This window comes from Procambarus clarkii, chromosome 71, assembly GCF_040958095.1.
Source record: "Procambarus clarkii isolate CNS0578487 chromosome 71, FALCON_Pclarkii_2.0, whole genome shotgun sequence".
In the NCBI taxonomy this organism is placed as follows: Eukaryota; Metazoa; Arthropoda; class Malacostraca; order Decapoda; family Cambaridae; genus Procambarus; species Procambarus clarkii.
Genome location: NC_091220.1, coordinates 16,478,135 through 16,496,179, shown reverse-complemented (window position 1 = coordinate 16,496,179; position 18,045 = coordinate 16,478,135). Strand labels below are relative to the sequence as shown.

Here is an 18,045-nt window from a genome sequence, read left to right as displayed (position 1 = left end):
GACTTCTGATCTCGGGTGCGCCTGCGCCTTCGTGTGCCTTCGGGACTAGTGTTGGCTTCTGTGTTCTCGAGGGTACGGGAAGGTTTTTCGCTACTTCTGGCATTATTGGAACGTCTGTCGGCTCCTCGTACTTGTCGCCCTGTTGGGCTACTTGTCGCCCTGTTGGGCTACTTGTCGCCCGGTTGGGCTACTTGTCGCCCGGTTGGGCTACTTGTCGCCCGGTTGGGCTACTTGTCGCCCGGTTGGGCTGCTTGTCGCCCGGTTGGGCTACTTGTCGCCCGGTTGAGATACTTGTCGCCCGGTTGGGCTGCTTGTCGCCCGGTTGGGCTACTTGTCGCCCGGTTGGGCTACTTGTCGCCCGGTTGGGCTACTTGTCGCCCGGTTGGGCTACTTGTCGCCCGGTTGGATTCCTTTTTGGGCTCTTTGCTTCTTTGGCCGGTTTTCTTGTTCCTGCTTCCTCTTTTGGCTCCTTTTCTCGTGCAGTAGTCCTGGCTGGCGCCTTCCCGCAGGGAGGGTGTGCGGTTCGGCCAGCGTGTTATGCGCATGCGCCGTGGAGTTTGTTTTGGTCTGGGCGGTGTTTCAGTGCTGGGGTTTTGCGCCCTTTTTTTTGCTACAGTGCTTCGCCTCTCGTTCTTCTCCCTGGCTGCGGTATGTTCCCCTTCGCGCCGGGGGTGTCCTGGTTCCCTGTTGTGGGGAGGACACCGCGGTTTTCCCTGTCATGGGTGTGGACCGCCTCCTTCGCCTCTCCCTGTTCTCCTGCGGGTCCGGCAGGGTCCGGCTCTGGCGTCTTCACCTGGCGGTGCTCTCAAGTTCTTCTGGGCACGGTTGAGTCGTGTCACGTTCGTGCCACCATTCGCCAGGTGAGTTTCTGCAGTCTGGCGTCTTTTGGCCGGGCGCTGGATGCGGCGGTGTTTCAATACCTGTCTTTATTTAGGTATATTTTGTACGACTGAGACAGTTCGCACACCAGTGACTGTCCCTTATCACCCCTTCCTGTCCCCCCTCATGTGCATGTCCAACCCATGCTGGTGTCATTCAGGGGACCCTCCCTTTTTAATGTTGTGAGGTGTGGGGGTTGTAGGGTTGGTTCTGTACTCACCTGGTGAGGCTCCTGGCTGTGCTTGCAGGATTTGAGCTCTGGCTCTTGGGTCCCGCCTATCTGGTAGAACTTGCGGGATAGTACCAGTGGAGTGCAGTGGTGCTATTGGCACTTTTGGGGGACACTGTATTACCATCAGTGGTCTGTGCTTGTTACAAGACCTACTTGCGAGCATAAGCCTTCTTGCTGGTTCGTCCGTGGACTTCCAGGGCGCACTGGCCTGTTTTCGTATGGCAGTTCCGGCCCGTCCTGGTTGTGGGGGTATGTGGGCCGGTGGACTGCTCCTAGCAGCTGCCTGGTGGGCCATCCTCTGGCCGGTCTGGCCTAGCCTTGGACCGGGCTTCAGGTGTAAAAGAGCTCCCAGTACCTCATCCAGCGGGTATCGAGCGGGGTTTCTCCGCCGTCGGTCGCCTGGTGCAGGTTTCTGGGCCTGCAAGGTTTTTGTGGTGTCTCCGTTGGCCCTGTCTGGGGTCTGCCTGCTCCGTTCTCTGCCTTTGCAGAGGGGAGTTGCTATTTACAAGTTGCTGCTGCTGCTGCACGTGTGCATTGGTACCGTGTTTCACGGTGGCGTGTCCTTGTTCCTGTGTCCGGTTGTGGAGTGGCACTTTGCTGCCGTTTTGTGCCTGGGGATTGCGTGCGGTTTTTTGTCCCTGCCTGATTGTCCACCCCTGGTTGTTCTCCTGGGGTTTTTTGTGCTTCTGCTCTTTCTTCCTGCCTCCTCTGCAGCAGGGATGTTCTGCGTGTATTCTTAGGCGTTGGTCAGCCTGTGTCCTGTGATGTGCTTATTTGTCTCGGTCTATTGCAGTTGTTCGTGCCCCTTGGTTCGGGTCCTGTTCTGGCGGCGACCCTTCCGCCTTCTTTGGTTTTCCTGCCCTGCCGGTTTTTTTTTTTTTTTTTTTGGGGGGGGGGTTCTTGCGATGTCTCGCGTCAGACCCGTCGTTTCTGAACTCCTGGCGGGCTTGCATGCTTTGGGGAGTTTTTCTGTTCGGCAGACGTTCCATCTCCTTGTGCCGCCTGGGTTTCGGTGGTCGCGCCCAAGATCTTCTCGCGGCTCCGCCTTTTTCCTGGGCTCGGAGGGGCCTTGTCAGGGCTGCTTATGTTCTGCCTTGTGGTCTTGCCTCCGGTTGGTGGTCGGGTGGCTTCGTGGTAGGTGTCCCACCTGCGTGCTTCTCTTGGCGGCAGTATGGGGTATTTTGGCGGTCCTTCCTTTTCCTGTCCCTTCTTAGGTGGTTACTCTTGTTGGCTTGGTTTACTCTCGGCTTGGTTTTCTAGTGGGGGTTGGGGGCCGTCGTCTTGCCACATACTGTCGCCTCTATTCGTGCGGCGAAGGCGGAGCCGCTTCAGCTTGCTTTCGGTCTTGGTGTTGCTTCTGCACCGTTAGTCAGCTGTCTTGTGCGTCGTTTCACCTCCGGCCTGTTCGTGCGCCGCTTGCACCATCCTGGTCTCTGGTCAGCGTGCTCTGTCTTCTCCTCGGTTGGTAGTGCCCCTTCGGTTCCGGTGTGTTTTTTCGTCGGCTCTTTCCTTTGGGCCTTTGCCTCTGGGGGTCGGTTCGCTGAGTTTTCTTGCTCCTTCGGTTTTAGCGTTTTGGTTGTTTGATGGCAGCAGTCTCCATCTTTTCTGGCGCGGGGTGGGGCTGCTGCATTCTGGAGGGGTCCAGGGTTTGTTGGTGCTTCGTTGGTCGGGCCGGGGGTGTCGTTTGTGTGTTCAGTGGCGGCCCTCCGCTGTTGTTTGCGTGCCACGGCGTTTGGGTCCGGAGCGCGTTTTGCGTTGATCCGGTTCTGTTCTTCCCGGTTTGCGGGTGATGGTGTCCCAGGTGGTCAGCCGTGTTCTTGCGGCTAAGCTGCCTGTGTTCTTCCCTCATGCCTGTGGCGTTCGTGGCTTCGCTGCTCTCGCTGCCGTCTGGGCGACGTGGCCTTGCAGTCTTTCGGGCATGGATTTTTGGTGTTCGTGCAGGGGCCTTGCTGCTCGTGGTTCTCGTGTTGTTCCCAGGATTTTCGGGGCTGTGGCGCCTTGGGTTGGCATTTGCTGCCAGTTGTCTCGCCTCCTTGGGGGGTGCGTGGTGTCCGCCTCCCGGTTTTGTCCCTTTGACCTTCCTCTGTGGGTAGTTAGCTCCGGGGAGCCGACGGGGCTCCCCCCAGAAAACCAGTGTTGAATGTAATGAAACGCCATTTTCTGGGTGAGACCCGGAGGCTCCCCGGCAACCCTCCCTCCCTCCGGTCGGCGTTTTTCGCGTGTTTTGACATCCAGCCTCAGAACTGGTGGGTGGATAGCCGGCGTGGGAGGTCTGGGGCTCCCCCTTCCCCCTCCTGGGGAGGGGGGAGCTGCGCAGACAGCGGCGCGGTGATGTATGACGTCATACTAGTTCCCTTGTTTTCTGTTGAAGAGTTCTATCCACTAGTTCGGCTTAGGTAGCAATTTTCACCAGAATAGGGGTTTGTTTTGGAATGCTTACCTTTCTGGATGCTTGACCCGGTCGATGGCAGACATAGAATGCTTCCAACCACACGGGGGTTTCTATAGGCCATTGCTCCCCTTGCCTCTCTGAGGGGGCCAGGTTCTGGCTCGTGGTCCCCGGTAGGCCCTAGAACTCCATACACATGACTGATGCCAAAGTCTGACATTAGCATATCAGCCGGTAAAGCTCCGGGGAGCCTCCGGGTCTCACCCAGAAAATGGCGTTTCATTACATTCAACGCTGGTTTTTTGAAGAAGTAGAGTGAATATGTGAACTAGAAGAGATGTTGAGTAACACTTAAAAAGAAAATGCATAGAGGCAACAGGGATTCATTCGTTGCAAAGGGATGCAGGTGGAAGAAGAAAAGATCTGTGGTTAAACAAGAGGTGCCAAGAACAGATACGGATGCAGGAAGGTATGAAAGAGATACAACGGCTCAAATATTGGAGAAAATAGGGAAATGAAATAAACATAAATGCAATCTATGTAAGAGAGTATGTCTTTGTCCAAGGTTGAAAGCCAGATGCTTAGGGCTAGCCTCACCCATCTTTGCAGGGGGGTGGGGTTTGGAGGTACAGAAAATATATCTACTAGCTTGTCTAGTCTTGGCTGGCCTAAGTTAAATGTGTATAAGAAATATTAGCATTGATAGAGACCCCGTGTGATTTTCACGAAGCCAACTTTGAGGTTACCTTGCGGTGATTCCGAGGATCAATGTCTCTGAGGTCTGGTCTCTGACCGGGTCTCCTGGTTGAGGGTCTGGTCAACCAGGCTGTTGAGAGGCGGCTGCTCACAGCCTTATGTATGAATCACAACCTGGTTTATCAGGTATTCTTTGGAAGTGTTTGTTGAGTTCTCTCTTGAACACTGTGAGAGGCCGGCCAGCTCTCTTATGTGTAGCGAGAGAGTGTTTAAAAGTCTTGCGGCCTTGAAAATAAGTTCTTCTTCAGCAAACCTATTGTGCCTCTGTATTTCAATGGGGCTATTTTGCACATCCTTCCATGCCTACTGGTTTCCTGTGATGTAATCTCCGTGTTCAGATTTGGAGCCAGTCCCTCTAATATTTTCCATGTGTAGATTGTTATGTATCTTTCTTGCCTGTACTCTAGAGAATACAGATTTTGAACTTTTAATCGGACCCAATAATTAAGATGACTTATAGAATGGATTCTAACAGTAAAGGATCTTTGCATGCTCTCAAGGTCAGCAATTTCTCCAGCTCTGATTGGGGCTGTTAGTGTGCAACAATATTCCACTCTAGAGCACTAGTGTCTTTATAAGTATCATGATTGGGATGACATTCCTTGTTTGGAAGGTCCTTGTTATCCAACCTGTGAGAACATTGTAAGAGGAACGTATGCATCGCTTTTCAACTTCAAAATAACTTTTAAATACGTATATGGATGGCGAAATATTGAAGAAATTGTTCACAACCTTTGCAAGACTAAAGGTGGAATAAACAGTGTTTGCATGGTGCCCATATCTCAAGAAGCACATCATTAAACTAGTAAAGGTACAAGAACATGCATTTAAATGTCATTTGGAATTGAGAAACAAGAGCTACAAGGAGAGGTTAGAGGCCTTAAATATACCAATGCTAGAAGATAGAAGAAAAAGAGGTGATCTGATCACTACATACAATATAGTAGCAGAAATCAACAAATTTGACAAAGAAATTTTTTTTTAAACTATAACTTCAAGCACAAAGGGACATAGGTTTAAACTAAAGAAACAAAGCTGCCAGAAACATTAGAAAGTTCACTTTTGCAAACTATGTTGTAGGTTGTTGGAACAAGTTCAGTGAGAAGGTGGTGGGGGCCAAAACCATCATTAGTTTTAAAGAGTATTGGGAAGACGGGACACTATGAGCGTAGCACTCGTGATGTAACTACTCTTAGGTAATTACCCGTGTATGGGGGCATGGGTAATTTTGTTTACTACAGTTCAAAAAGTAAAGTTTTGTGATTGTATTTGTGTCATTTTGGTTCCAATTATGGGCATACTTGTCTATCTTTGCCTTTTTGTGTATATAAGGTTGTGTATTCTCTGTTTAGAGGTCTCATTTGGAGCCTTCTCTCCTTCATACAGGTAGGTGAAGTAGTCTTTTCCTTAGGATTGGGGGGAAGGGGCTGCCCTGGGGTTGAGTGCCCCTTTGGCCTGGACTACCATTGACCCTGGATGACGATGTGGGTTGCAGACTAGCCTGTCGTCAAACTGGGGCTCGGAGGTCAGTCTGTCGTTGACCCAAGTCTATTAAGTATTCACACCTTGAGTGTGTTTCATAATAATAATCCTTAGGGACAATGGTCTGGAATTTTACATGTTCTCTTAATCTCACCTTCCTGAAACTTGATCCAGACAGGATCTATTGTCGTTTCGGTTATGCGACAGGTCAGTGTTTTTTATCTGGGCTGATGGTTTTGAGCTTTGGTCGGCATTTGCTTCCTAGCTGCGATATCAAAACATACTCACATACTGAATTTTAATGTCATTTTCCCATTCTAAAGTGCATTGTGCACAGAAAAGAACAGACTTTTTGGATTCGGTCTCAGGAGACATCTGGTTGATAATCCTTGTCCCCAAATTATTGAGTTGCTGTGGAGTTCAAGGCATTCACAGTCATCAGATTCCTCTCCTGTCAACAGTTATTCTCTCTGCCCTTGTGTGGGGTAGGTGATTTGTGTGGGAATGACCGCATTTCCCAAATTGGATTCTGTGTCGGCTCGAGTTGCTATTTTGCCCACCTGGTTCTTTTGGTTGCTGGAATTTCATGTTTTTTTGCTGCATGTTTGACCTTCAGTTCTATAGTAACGGGACAGATTCTGGAATGATGTTGGACTGCCTCGGTGTTGAACTCATCTCCCTCCTTCTCCTCTTCCATTCTCTTTCCTGACAAAGAGGTGCAGTGGGTGTGAGATTGAGTGCCGAGGGATTTTTTTGGGCCATTGAATCATGGAGTTTGGCTGAGGTCTTCTCCTTCCTACTCTCAATAGCTGGGTCTTCCTATTTCTCTGACAGAGTAAAGGCTTTTGCTTTTTTTTTTTTTGAGTGTAAGGTCTGCCTTTCTCTGGCATTCTTCAGTTCGCTTTGGCAGGTTTTGCTTGCTTTGGTGACGTGGGCTGTGGCTGTTGGCAACCTTTTTGTGAGACAGTTTGTTTGTTTCAGTATTTCAGATGCTTTGGCAGGCCTTCAGAATCTGGTGAGGTTTGTGGACTGTGTGATTTTGGTTGCCCTTCTGTAACCAGTTCAGCCCTGCTGTTCTTAAGGTGCTGAATCCGGTTTTCTTTTTCTGCCCCTCGTCTTTGTGAAGAGGATCAGCCCTCAACATTATGTAAACACCTCAGGGTTCTCTATTGATCTTTATTTGGGGAGTTTTATTATCGCCTTTAAGGGGAGGCATGTGTCATTCGCCACCCTTAGTGCTTCTTTTCATTGCTGATGTAAGGTGACCTGCTGGACTATTCAATTCAGCATTATCATACCCATCATCATCATCATCATCATCTATTCTTTTGGGTCATTTTAGACATAAGGCTCATGCCAAATACTATTTCTTCATATTAGACTGCATGAGCTTATCCACTTCTTGCATTTAATCTTGATCTGTCTAGCTCTCCATTCCTTAAGGCAAATAAGGCATTCTTATATATTTGTCTTTCCAATGCCCTTTTTAAATCTGCTTGTTCCCTTGGAAAGGGGTTTGCTTTCCTTTGACACTGTTGTGCATTTTTCCATTCTTTGAGTATATCTTTCAAGAGAGACTCTTGGCTTGGGCAATGGGCAAAAGAGTTAGTGAGCATCATGCTGTGCTCTGTTGTCTGGGGTTTATTTTATTTGGTCATACAAGCTTCGTTGTGTCTCTCAATCCCAGTTCATCATTCTTAGTAAAATCGAGATTGGTTTGGTTCATCTTTCCTGCAGTGCAAAAAGTTTTGTCTTATGATAACTGTGCACCAGTATCTGCTAGCCTCAAATTCTGTGTACTGGATATTAATCTTCATACCATGGTTCCATGCACCCAGGCACATACCTCCTAGTTGCTTAACAGAGTGGTAAAATTTGAAGGCTTTCTTTATGGCAATGTCTTGTGCTGACATCAGTGCTTGGGGGTTTGGGAAGTCCATTTACACAGTTGCCTCCTAGTATTGTATCTCCCGAAGGTTCATCGCCTGTACCACCAGTGTAGAGCCTTGGGCAGGCTTTTGTCTTGATGACCATCTTCTCCTCTGGCAGGGTTGGTGGTGCTGGGGGGTGCAGCTGCCACTTCTTTCCCCACATCTTCTGTTTGCACCACTCTGAAGCCCAGGTGAGCATTATTTTTGTCTTGGTTCTAGTGGTCTCTGCTGACACTGTCATAGGGAGCAACCAAGTCACATAACTAAGAAATCAGGCTATGAGTGCAAATGAAAAGCAATTATCTAATTAGTATACTTAGTTGATACTTTTCTCACCCCTTCCTTTCTTTGTCTTCCTGTGTTTGGTGATGGTTTTTTCTTAAATTTGTATTAATGTAGAATGTGAAAGGCTTGGATTGGGATGATTTTTTGTTTGAGAAGCCTTCTATGGTAGATAGGTCCATCCCATTCAATCCACAACCAGGCCCTTGAGTCATTGTAAGCCTACTGAGGACCAGAAGCCAAAACCTTACCCCTCTAAAGAGGTGCAGTTCAGAGAATACTAGATCATTTACCAAAAAAAAAAACACCAATAAGGTGAGGTGAGTGAGATAATATACATTCAGCAAGATAAACAGAACAATTTGAAAACAAGAGATGAGACACTGAACTGAACGGGCCACATTGTCATGAAGCAGTTTACACGTTACTGTAGTTCCACCTGCACACCACCAGGTGAACACCCACCAAGCTCCTTAATTCCCCTAGCCTTGACTGCCAGTCATATTGCTTGGCATGACTCAAGACATCACCATTGTGTTCCTCATTCCCATCAAGCACTCTTCAAGTCCCAGTTATTCAGATGGCTGTTAACCACCCTGGACACAGTTCCTTGTCCTGTGGGGCTATTTTAGTATCTCCTTCAAGTTTGTGTATTTTCTGCCTCACTTTTGTGAGTGAACTTTGATTAAGTATTCATCTTGAACTCCTTGTGCCTAGAGTGACCATTTCTAGGTGTATTCTGGTGGTTCCTCTGCCCAGCCAAGGTTCTCTTCCCTAGGTGGGTTTAGATGCTTACCTATTGGTGACTTTGGGGAAGTGAGATCAAACGCTTTATGCTCACAACTTCTAGCCATTTATACATGGCACATTGATTAGCTCTCAGTATAAAGTTTTCATCATATTTTTCTTAAAAATTCTGGATGGAATGGGTTTCAGAAACTTCTTCAATGCATTCCACATACCGACTATAGGAATGAGAACTTCCTTGCATATCTATGGCTGAGTTGTGTGTCCAGCTTCCACTGTTGTCTCCTTGTCATATCTGCTCTTAATTTACATAGGATTCCCTTTCTCACTGTGTGTATTCCCCTCTCAGGATCTTATATATCGTGATTATGTCTTCTCTGTTGCTTCTCTCCTCAAAGGTTTTGAAGATGAGCACCGTCCTTCTTGTTTAGATTCTTAAATGATGTTCTTATGTTTACTAACTTCTGATGTGCTTGTACCAGACCAGTGACTTTCTTGTTATCCCCCTTCTCTCTCTCTGTCTTTTGTATTAGTCTTTTGACTAGCTTTATCCTCACTTAAATAAGACTTAATTGAAATCCTCAGATTAGGCAAAATTGTAATTAAATTTTGTCAATAAAGATGTTAACACTTTCGCGCTCTCGGCGCTCAAAAAAAACAATACCCCAGATGCTTTCGGCACTTCGCGCGCCTATGCGGTAAGACCGAAAAAGTGTACACTCTTTTGACTGTCCTGACAATAATTGAAGGCGCACGTATTTAAATTTGGTATCACTGTGTTCGCAATGAAATTGTCTATAAGAGCATACCTATAAAATGGCGCCCAAGCATAAGGAGTATCAACACCAAATAAAAAACTATGCAGATCACTCGCCGAGAGCGCCAAACAGCAACAAAATGTTTCCACTCTCTTAATGGTTGCGAAGCCTACAGTTGTCCTACATCGCTAATTTTGGTATCATTGGAATCACAATAAAATTTTCTACACGGACATATGCATATGAATGTTTAATATAGGTAATTGCCCACCCGCAAGAGTGTGTGAAGTGGAGAGTAGTTAGCCGCGAGCGCACTGGCGAAGACACAGGGGGGAAATCATGCTTGGAAAGTTTATACGTTTCCTGACCCTACTTTTCTATGTACGTATTTCTTTTTTATACCAATGTGTTCGCAATAAAATTTTCTATAAGATGAACTGTATAACATTTGTACAAAGCATGTGTAAGAGAAGCGCCAAATATAGAACCACGTCGCTCAGTATGCGTTCGCGGCAGAAACGAACGCATTGTTTTCGTTCGTTTGATGTTTGTCATGTTTATACTTGTTGAAATATTTTATAATTTGTATGACAGTGATCGCAGTAAAATTCCCTACACAGACATATACATAACACACACAAATATTTCCCACGTGTTGGATATATCAACGGCTAAAGGGAACCCACTGCCACACGCTCGCCACACCTCCAAACATACTTTGTGTATTTTTTTTTTTACTCATAGAAGTTTATGTGATATAATATTCATTCTTGTACCAGAAAATTCGCAAATAAATTCTCTACAAAACAAAAGTATCCCCATCCATTTCGGTTAAAAAATGTAATTTATAGAAATATTTTTTCGATGGACGAGAAAAGTAGCAGTTATGCGGAATCGTAAGAAAAAACAGCGACGAGTTATCTCTAATCTAAAGCGCGAAAGTGTTAATAATAATACGTCTTTTGTAAGGGAGAGTATCAAAAGCTTTCTGGCAATCGATGTAGTCAACTCATCCTCCTCCTTTCTTATTTTGGTGACTCATAGAATTCAATCATAGCTGTCTTTAAGAGGCCATCTCCTGTGTAGGGATTCTTGCCTCTAACAATGCAAGGGTCTTTGACTCTTCTTTGAAGCTTTGAGGATGGGGGGCTAGTTAGGATATTCTTCCTTCGGGGTGCTTGCATATGCTTTTAAAGGCACGCTGCTTATGTAGTTAACAGCCGATTATACCTTCTTCATTTATTGGCATCTGGGATATTCTGCAAAGCAGCCCTTGTGCTCAGTGCTTCCTTCTTAGTCTATCCTTTGGGATCTGGCAAGCCGGCATGGTTTTCAGAGATCCTTCTTGGTCTGGCCTTCCAATTCTGCACTCACTGTAGTGCAGTTTGTGGGATGGGCATTGTTTTTATTACATTCTGAGGGTTATCCATTATTACCTCCACTGTACAGTACTGCCTGTGGGTGGATTATTCCTTTCATCCTGGGACCTGCGGCTTTCGTCATTGTGATGACTATTTGCTCGTGATTGGCTCCCTCCCTGGAAGGTGGGGTGTCCATCCTTGTGAGGGGAGGGGTTCCTAAATTCCTCTTCTCCCATCCTTCAGTTCTCCCCTCACTCCCCTGGTCTTATCAGTCCAGCATTATGTTTTTATGTGGTCACTTTGGCATCCTTGTTTTCTAGAGCAGACCCTTGTTGGTTCTGTTTTTATGGGGTGGGGGCCCTGTCAGGTGGCCTGCTGTATGATTGTTTTGTTGCAGATTTATGCCTTTGAGGATGCCTTGGCTCTACCATTTTGTGTTGTGGTTTTCAGGCTAGCAGCTGTGGTGTTCTTCTGGCTTTACATTTTCTTTGAGTTGATACCTGGTTGATGGGGTTCTGGGAGTTATAAATAATAATAAATAAATAAATAAATGTTTATTTAGGTAAGGTACATACATACAAGAGATTTTACAAAGATTGATGGATTTATAGATAGAGCTAGTACATACAATGCCTAAAGCCACTATTACGCAAAGCGTTTCGGGCAGTTCTTCTACTCCCCAAGCCCGGCCCGAGGCCAGACTTGACTTGTGAGAGTTTGGTCCACCAGGCTGTTGCTTGGAGCGGCCCGCAGGCCCACATATCCACCACAGCCCGGTTGGTCCGGCACTCCTTGAAGGAAACAATCTAGTTTCCTCTTGAAGATGTCCACGGTTGTTCCTGTAATATTTCTGATGCTCGCTGGGAGGACGTTGAACAACCTAGTGTTTTGGGAGTTTGCTCAGTTTTCTAGGGACTGCCTTTTCCACACTTGGTGACAGAAGTAATTGAGTTGATGTTTCCCCAGAGGTTTCACTGCTATCTATTTATCTGGGGAGTGTAGTTTGAAGCTTGATTCCTTTCCCTAGGGGGAGACGCTTTTCTGTCTCTAGCATCTGGTGCAGATCACGGCTCTGCTTTGGTGTCGTTGTGTTTTGGGACTTTTGGGTTTAGAGGAGGAGCCCCAGGATAGGGTTCTTGGTTTTCCCTTTCCCCAACTTGGGGGCAATGTCTCCATTTTTTTTTTTTTCACGATGTCTGTTTTTGTCATTTAATTTCTGAATTTCTTCTCTGACTTGGAAAAGGTACATTAAGTTTTTGTTTCTGAATTTGCCATTTTGTGTGGCCTTTCTTTCAGAACTGATATACAGAGCATCTGAGACCTTCTTTTATACACGTGGGTGCTTTTGGTCCTGCTCGATTATTTGGGCGGGTTATTCTGTTTGTCCTTCTTGGGTGTGTTTCTGGATAATGGCAGGTTTCCTGCATTCGTCCCATCTGGGGTGCTGGTCCTTGTGGGGTTTTGGGTCCTGTGCCTCATCCTGGCTTGCAGATTCCCACATTTTTTTCTGGGGAGTCTCTTATGGCTTCCTGAAGCTATCATCTCACCGAGATGGCTCCCAACTACTAGGTTGTATCACCCATGGAATTCTTAGGCCTCAAAAAGACTGAATCCTCGCAACCTTCCTAATGAACCCCCCCCCCCCCACTCAGCTGTGTAAACAAATAATGGAATCTTTCTCAGTTAGTGTGTGCTCGTTCGCCTCACCTCCCCAATTCATTGGGGTGTGGGGGGATGAGGTCCTTCCACAGCTTGAGTCTTCAGTTCTTACGCTGATCCGGGTTATGACCACAATAGGGTTCACAGGTCACCTCTCTGCCATGTAGGCTGAGATTTAGTGTGCTTGGAACTACATGTGCTCAGGGCTGTCTTCCCTGGATGCTTTTAGTGCTGCCCTTGCACTGGCAGAGTTCTCTGGCATGATCAGGGGTTGCTCCTTTAGATGTTCACTTCGCTTGAGATGGCCCTTGCCTATGGTTAGTCAGGGGGTCTTATGGCCCCTGTCTTGGCTCGGGTCAGGAGCGCTTAAGGCTAGTGGGGGTGCACTGGTGGCTCTCGGGTTTATTGTTTATGGTGCACCGAGTTCGGCCTTCACAGCCATGCAAGGGCTCCTCCAGAAAACCAGCACTCGATGTAATAAAACACTTCTTTATGGTTGAGCTCTGGTGGCTCCCAGGCTCCCTCGGTTTGTGGTTTTTCAGCTCTGCTGCACTGGCTCATTGCTGGCTTAGAAGCATAAGCTCTGGGATCCCATCTGTGGAGGCTTTGTGTATAGGGAAGTTTGACCTACGTACACTAAGTTAAATTGTTGGATTCGAATGAATCATTTGCAGAGTCTCTTGTTTTTCTGTGCTCTCGTTGTGTGAACTGTGTAGTTGTTTGTATTGCTTCATCTATTTTTTGGATGCTTTCTTGGTTTGGGTGATCATAGCATTACCCAGCTCTCTCTGCCTGTGTAAGGGGAGTGGCCAGGTTCTGGCTCTTGATTCCCAGCTGGCCAACAGGACTCCTATTATGGATGTGACTCAGTGGAGGGAAGCATCTCAGCAAGATTGCTTCAGAGAGCCACCAATGCTCTACCAAAAAAAGGCATTTCATTACATTCAATGCTGTTGTTTTTGTAGTGTTACAGTTGCCACCTGTGGCCGTTCATCAGTAATGATGGTCGTGTCCTAATGGGTCATACAGTAGTTAGCTAGGGTACTGCTTAGAAGTCCCTGATGCAAAGTTTACACCTTTAAAGGTTTGAGTCTTATGTAATCATTTTTGTCTTCACTCTGAGCTGCATTAAGTGTCATCCTGGCATCAGTGTGTCCCCCCTAGCAGGAACCTTTAGAAAAGTTCCCACCAGCACCAGTGCCAAATGTTGACTACCCTGACTGTGCCGGATCATAACCAAGGGGTCACATAGGATCTTGCCTTGGGGAGAAACAGTGTGTACTGCTCAGACAAGTGCTTTTCTTATATACTTTTAAGTCTTATTTATGGTATATGTTAATATTACACATTTCCATTCCTGAAATTCTTTCAACTCACGTTGTTTACTTTGAAATTATACCGTACATTACTGTATTATTATTACCATGTTTCCCACTTCTGTGGGATGGGGGAGAAAGCAGCCAGAAGATAAAAAGCATATAATGATAAAGAGGAAGATGTTTATAGATATTTACATTTTTAAAATAATGCTCATCCGTTGGTTACATCATTCTCACTATACAGCATCACTTATCATTTCACAAAGCTTGGCATTAGGTTTTTCACCCTGTATTATGATAACTATAATAAATTTCCACAGTCCTCATCTCTCTCATCCAGTTTGCTTTAAAATGTGATACTCAAATGTAACCTATTTTAAATCATCATTGCAGCAGCAGGCTCGGCCACCACCTACCAGCATCAACAGCATCACCATCAACCAGTGCAGCAGCAGCAGCAGCAGCAGCAGCGAGCATCCACTATCAAACTCTTAGATCCATATCAAAAGTGCTCCACAAAGGTAAAAAAAAAGTTTTTATACTAAATTAATATTAATGATACTGTATGTGATTGTATGCATATTTGTGTGTAAATAAGGCCTTTTCTATGAATACTGTACGTCAGGTGTCAGAGTTATGATTCAGATGGATGCCAAACTTAAATCGACTATGTAATAGAACAACTGACTGCTTCAGCAGTGCGTCTGGAATGTGTTCCTTTGTGGAAAGCCAGAAAGAGGACCAGCTTAGAAAGAGAATGCAGATGGCACTACAGAAGAAGGAACAGATTATGGAAATGCTTAAGCAGACACTACTACCCCTACAAAGAAAGAATAATTTAAACAGTGAGATTGAAGAAATAGAACAGAGACTGAAGCAATCATATCAGATTGAAGAAATGCAATCAGAACAGAAAGCCATACAAGATTTTAAGAATATTTCTTTACATAAAAGAAATAAATAAAATAATACAGTACCTACCTTGAGGCTACCTTGAGGTGCTTCCGGGGCTTAGTGTCCCCGCGGCCCGGTCGTCGACCAGGCCTCCTGGTTGCTAGACTGATCAACCAGGCTGTTACAACCAGTACAGTGAAGCAGGTCAATGAGTCCAAGCACAGTGAAAGCTCTGTACCTCAGGGCACAGTCCTTGCACCACTGTTTTTCCCTATTCTCATATCAGATTGAGACAAAAATACAAGTCACAGCTTCATGTCATCTTTTGCAGACAATACAAAAATAAGCATGAAAGTTACTTCAGTAGAAGAATAACATTTTCGATTGGGTAGGAGAAATAACAGTGGTAAATTCCAGATACTTAGGTATGGTAAAAATAAAGACCTTAACCAAAATGCAGGGTACAAAACAATTAAATCTGCCCATAGTAGGAAAGCAACGTATAAAGGATCTGGAATAGTGATATCTGACGACTTAACGTTTAGGGAGCATAATCAAGCACATATAGCGTCTGCTAGAAAAATGATAAGATGGATTACGAGAGCTTTCAAATCCAGGGATCCCATCACATTACTCGTACTGTTCATATCACTGGTGCTGTCCCGCCTTGAGTATTGCTTCATACTCACTTCTTCCTTCAGAGCAGGAGAGATTGCCGAAATAGAGGGACTACAGAAGAACATGTATGGCACTCATAGACACAGTATAGCACCTAAATTATTGGGATCATCTCGAAGCTCTCAAAATGCACTCTCCAGAAAGGAGACAAAGAAGGGCTCAAATAACATGTACAGTGTATATGGAAAATACTAGAGGGCCTGGTTTCAAATTTACACAGTAAAATAACAATGTTAAGATACAGGATATGTGTGTACATGAAAATGGCAAGTGTGGGCGTGAGAAACAAGTGTGATCATATCATGTGTGTCAGACAAGTGAGAGGTGAGTTGAGTGTGTTTTAAACAGTAGAGATTTATATAATGTATGTCTTAATTTGAGTAAATATAGGGACATTGTTAGTATAGCTCGTGACACTGCTAGTATCCTGGCTTATAATCTAAGCAATTGTTTTGTTTTCTTAAATATTTTCCTGGATATTCAGCAGCATCTAATAGAACATAGGGGTCCTGTATGACAATATGTACAGTATGTGTTTTGTTATGTAAGAGTACTGTAGTAAAATGGAGCTTTTAGAGGTATTTGGAACCTATCCTTTTTTTTTTTGTTTACTATATCAAATTTGATTTGATCAGCTTTGAAAGAAAAATCATCTTCACACAAATTGAGGGTCACATGTACTTTATATTGTATAGATTATATGTAATCATATACATTATATAATACATACAAATATTGTAGTATTTAAAGAATAACAATTATAGAAGATTAACAAATAAGTGTAAAACACCTGCCTTCTAACTTGGATCACTGTGGCTCATCACTTGCAGGTCTGGTGGATTTTGTAACTTTTTTTTTATTGATAGAAATATTTTTTGTGCTCTTCAGCGCAAGTGCTTTGACCACAATGGTCACAGTGGAAACACCGCAGGCGTAGAGAACGGGAAGGTGGGGGCCCCGGGCGGTGCCCCGGCCACAACAGCCAAGACGGTGGCCCACGGCAAGGTGGCCCTGGGTGGCGGCCAAAACAATGCCACCAAGGGCGGAAACTCATCAGCGGCAGATGGAGACTATCAGGTTAGTATTCTCTTAGAATATGGTACTGGTATGGTACACTGCAGTTTCATCCGACACTTCCTGATATTTTTCTTAAATTTTTCTCACCAAACCAACAGTTATTATTTGGAACTGGAACTCATCAAGATTATTGTTGATGTAATTTACCTGAATATGCTAAAACTTCTTAATGTAATTATTATGACTTGGGGCTTGTTTATGAACAGGAGAAAAATCTTAACTGGAAATACCACTTAGAGTTTGGCTAAGCCCCCCCCCCCTGGAAATTAGTCCCCAAGCTCAACTTCAATGTACTGTTATCTAGAAAGAATGATTGCCTAACTCTAGACAAGGAAGGTGGTATACTTAGTCCGCCCACCCAACTGGGCGGCAGCTTTATAGTCGTGTGCATGCTGCACCTACAGTAAGCAAATTTTGGATACTGTACTTCACTAGATTCCTGCCAGTACATCATTATGAATGTAGTACTTAGACATTATTCCAACAGTGCCTCAATTTTTGGTGTCTCTTTTATAACAAATAATAAGACAGTGAAGCATTTACTAGATTAACAATGTTCCTTTTATTTTCAGTTGGTGCAGCATGAGGTTCTGTACTCGCTCACAGCACAGTACGAGGTACTGGAGTTCTTGGGGCGTGGCACGTTTGGCCAGGTGGTCAAGTGCTGGAAGAAGGGTACCAATGACATCGTGGCAATCAAAATCCTCAAGAACCACCCCTCCTACGCCAGGCAGGGCCAGATTGAGGTACAGTATAATGTTTTTAATGTTTAGTCATATTACTGTTAATGAGGATTGCTAGATGCATCTAGATGGGGCGGCTGAAGACCTGCTTAACACACAAGAAGCAGAAAGTCAACCCACCATTTAGTTTTGGGATAATAGTGAAATACTGCATAACTCCAGAATTATGTTATCTGATACTGTGCCAAAGGAGGAGGACTTATACAGTGCTTTAAGTTGCAAGTGCTTGATTTGAAAGACCACTGTAATAATAATAATGTTATTAGTAAGACTACAGTGGTATGAATTGAAGGGAAAAGTTGTGAAAACTTTTGTATTACTGTATTTATTGTCAAGTCCGCAGAATTTTGGATTTGTCTGAAGCTGATATTTAGTCTTTTTTTCAAATCTTTTCAACACAATGCATGTATATATTCAACTTGATAAAATTTTGATATTAATTAACTAGTATAAAATAATTTATATCCTCAAAATAAGCAATTTAGCACACATAACATGTATTTAATTTTTTTCTTGTATACGTTGTTTAATGATTATCAACTTAACTGTCGTGTGTTTTTGCACGATTCGACATAAACTGCTAACAAAAGGTTTATTCTTGTTTACAGGTTGGGATCCTGACAAGGCTAAGCCAGGAGAGTGCGGACGACTACAACTTTGTGCGAGCATTTGAGTGTTTCCAGCACAAGAACCACACGTGTTTGGTGTTTGAAATGCTCGAGCAGAACCTCTATGACTTTCTCAAACAGAACAAATTTTCTCCATTGCCTTTGAAATTTATTAGACCCATTCTTCAGCAAGTTTTGACAGCTCTTCTTAAACTTAAGGTAAATCTGTTTTAGTGTGCATTGTAGATTG

The 18,045-nt window shown here is 44.7% G+C and overlaps 1 protein-coding gene across 12 annotated transcripts in view; it reads left to right on the top strand.

Moving 5' to 3' along the window:
* Hipk (Homeodomain interacting protein kinase) overlaps positions 1-18,045 on the top strand; it is a 101,834-nt gene that overhangs the window by 31,068 nt on the left and 52,721 nt on the right. For all 12 annotated transcript variants that reach the window (XM_045726333.2, XM_045726330.2, XM_069312106.1 and 9 more), the window contains 4 exons: positions 14,189-14,316; positions 16,256-16,444; positions 17,017-17,190; positions 17,796-18,014. In XM_045726333.2, coding sequence (XP_045582289.1) covers positions 14,189-14,316; positions 16,256-16,444; positions 17,017-17,190; positions 17,796-18,014 — 710 coding nt within the window. The remainder of the gene's footprint in view (positions 1-14,188; positions 14,317-16,255; positions 16,445-17,016; positions 17,191-17,795; positions 18,015-18,045) is intronic.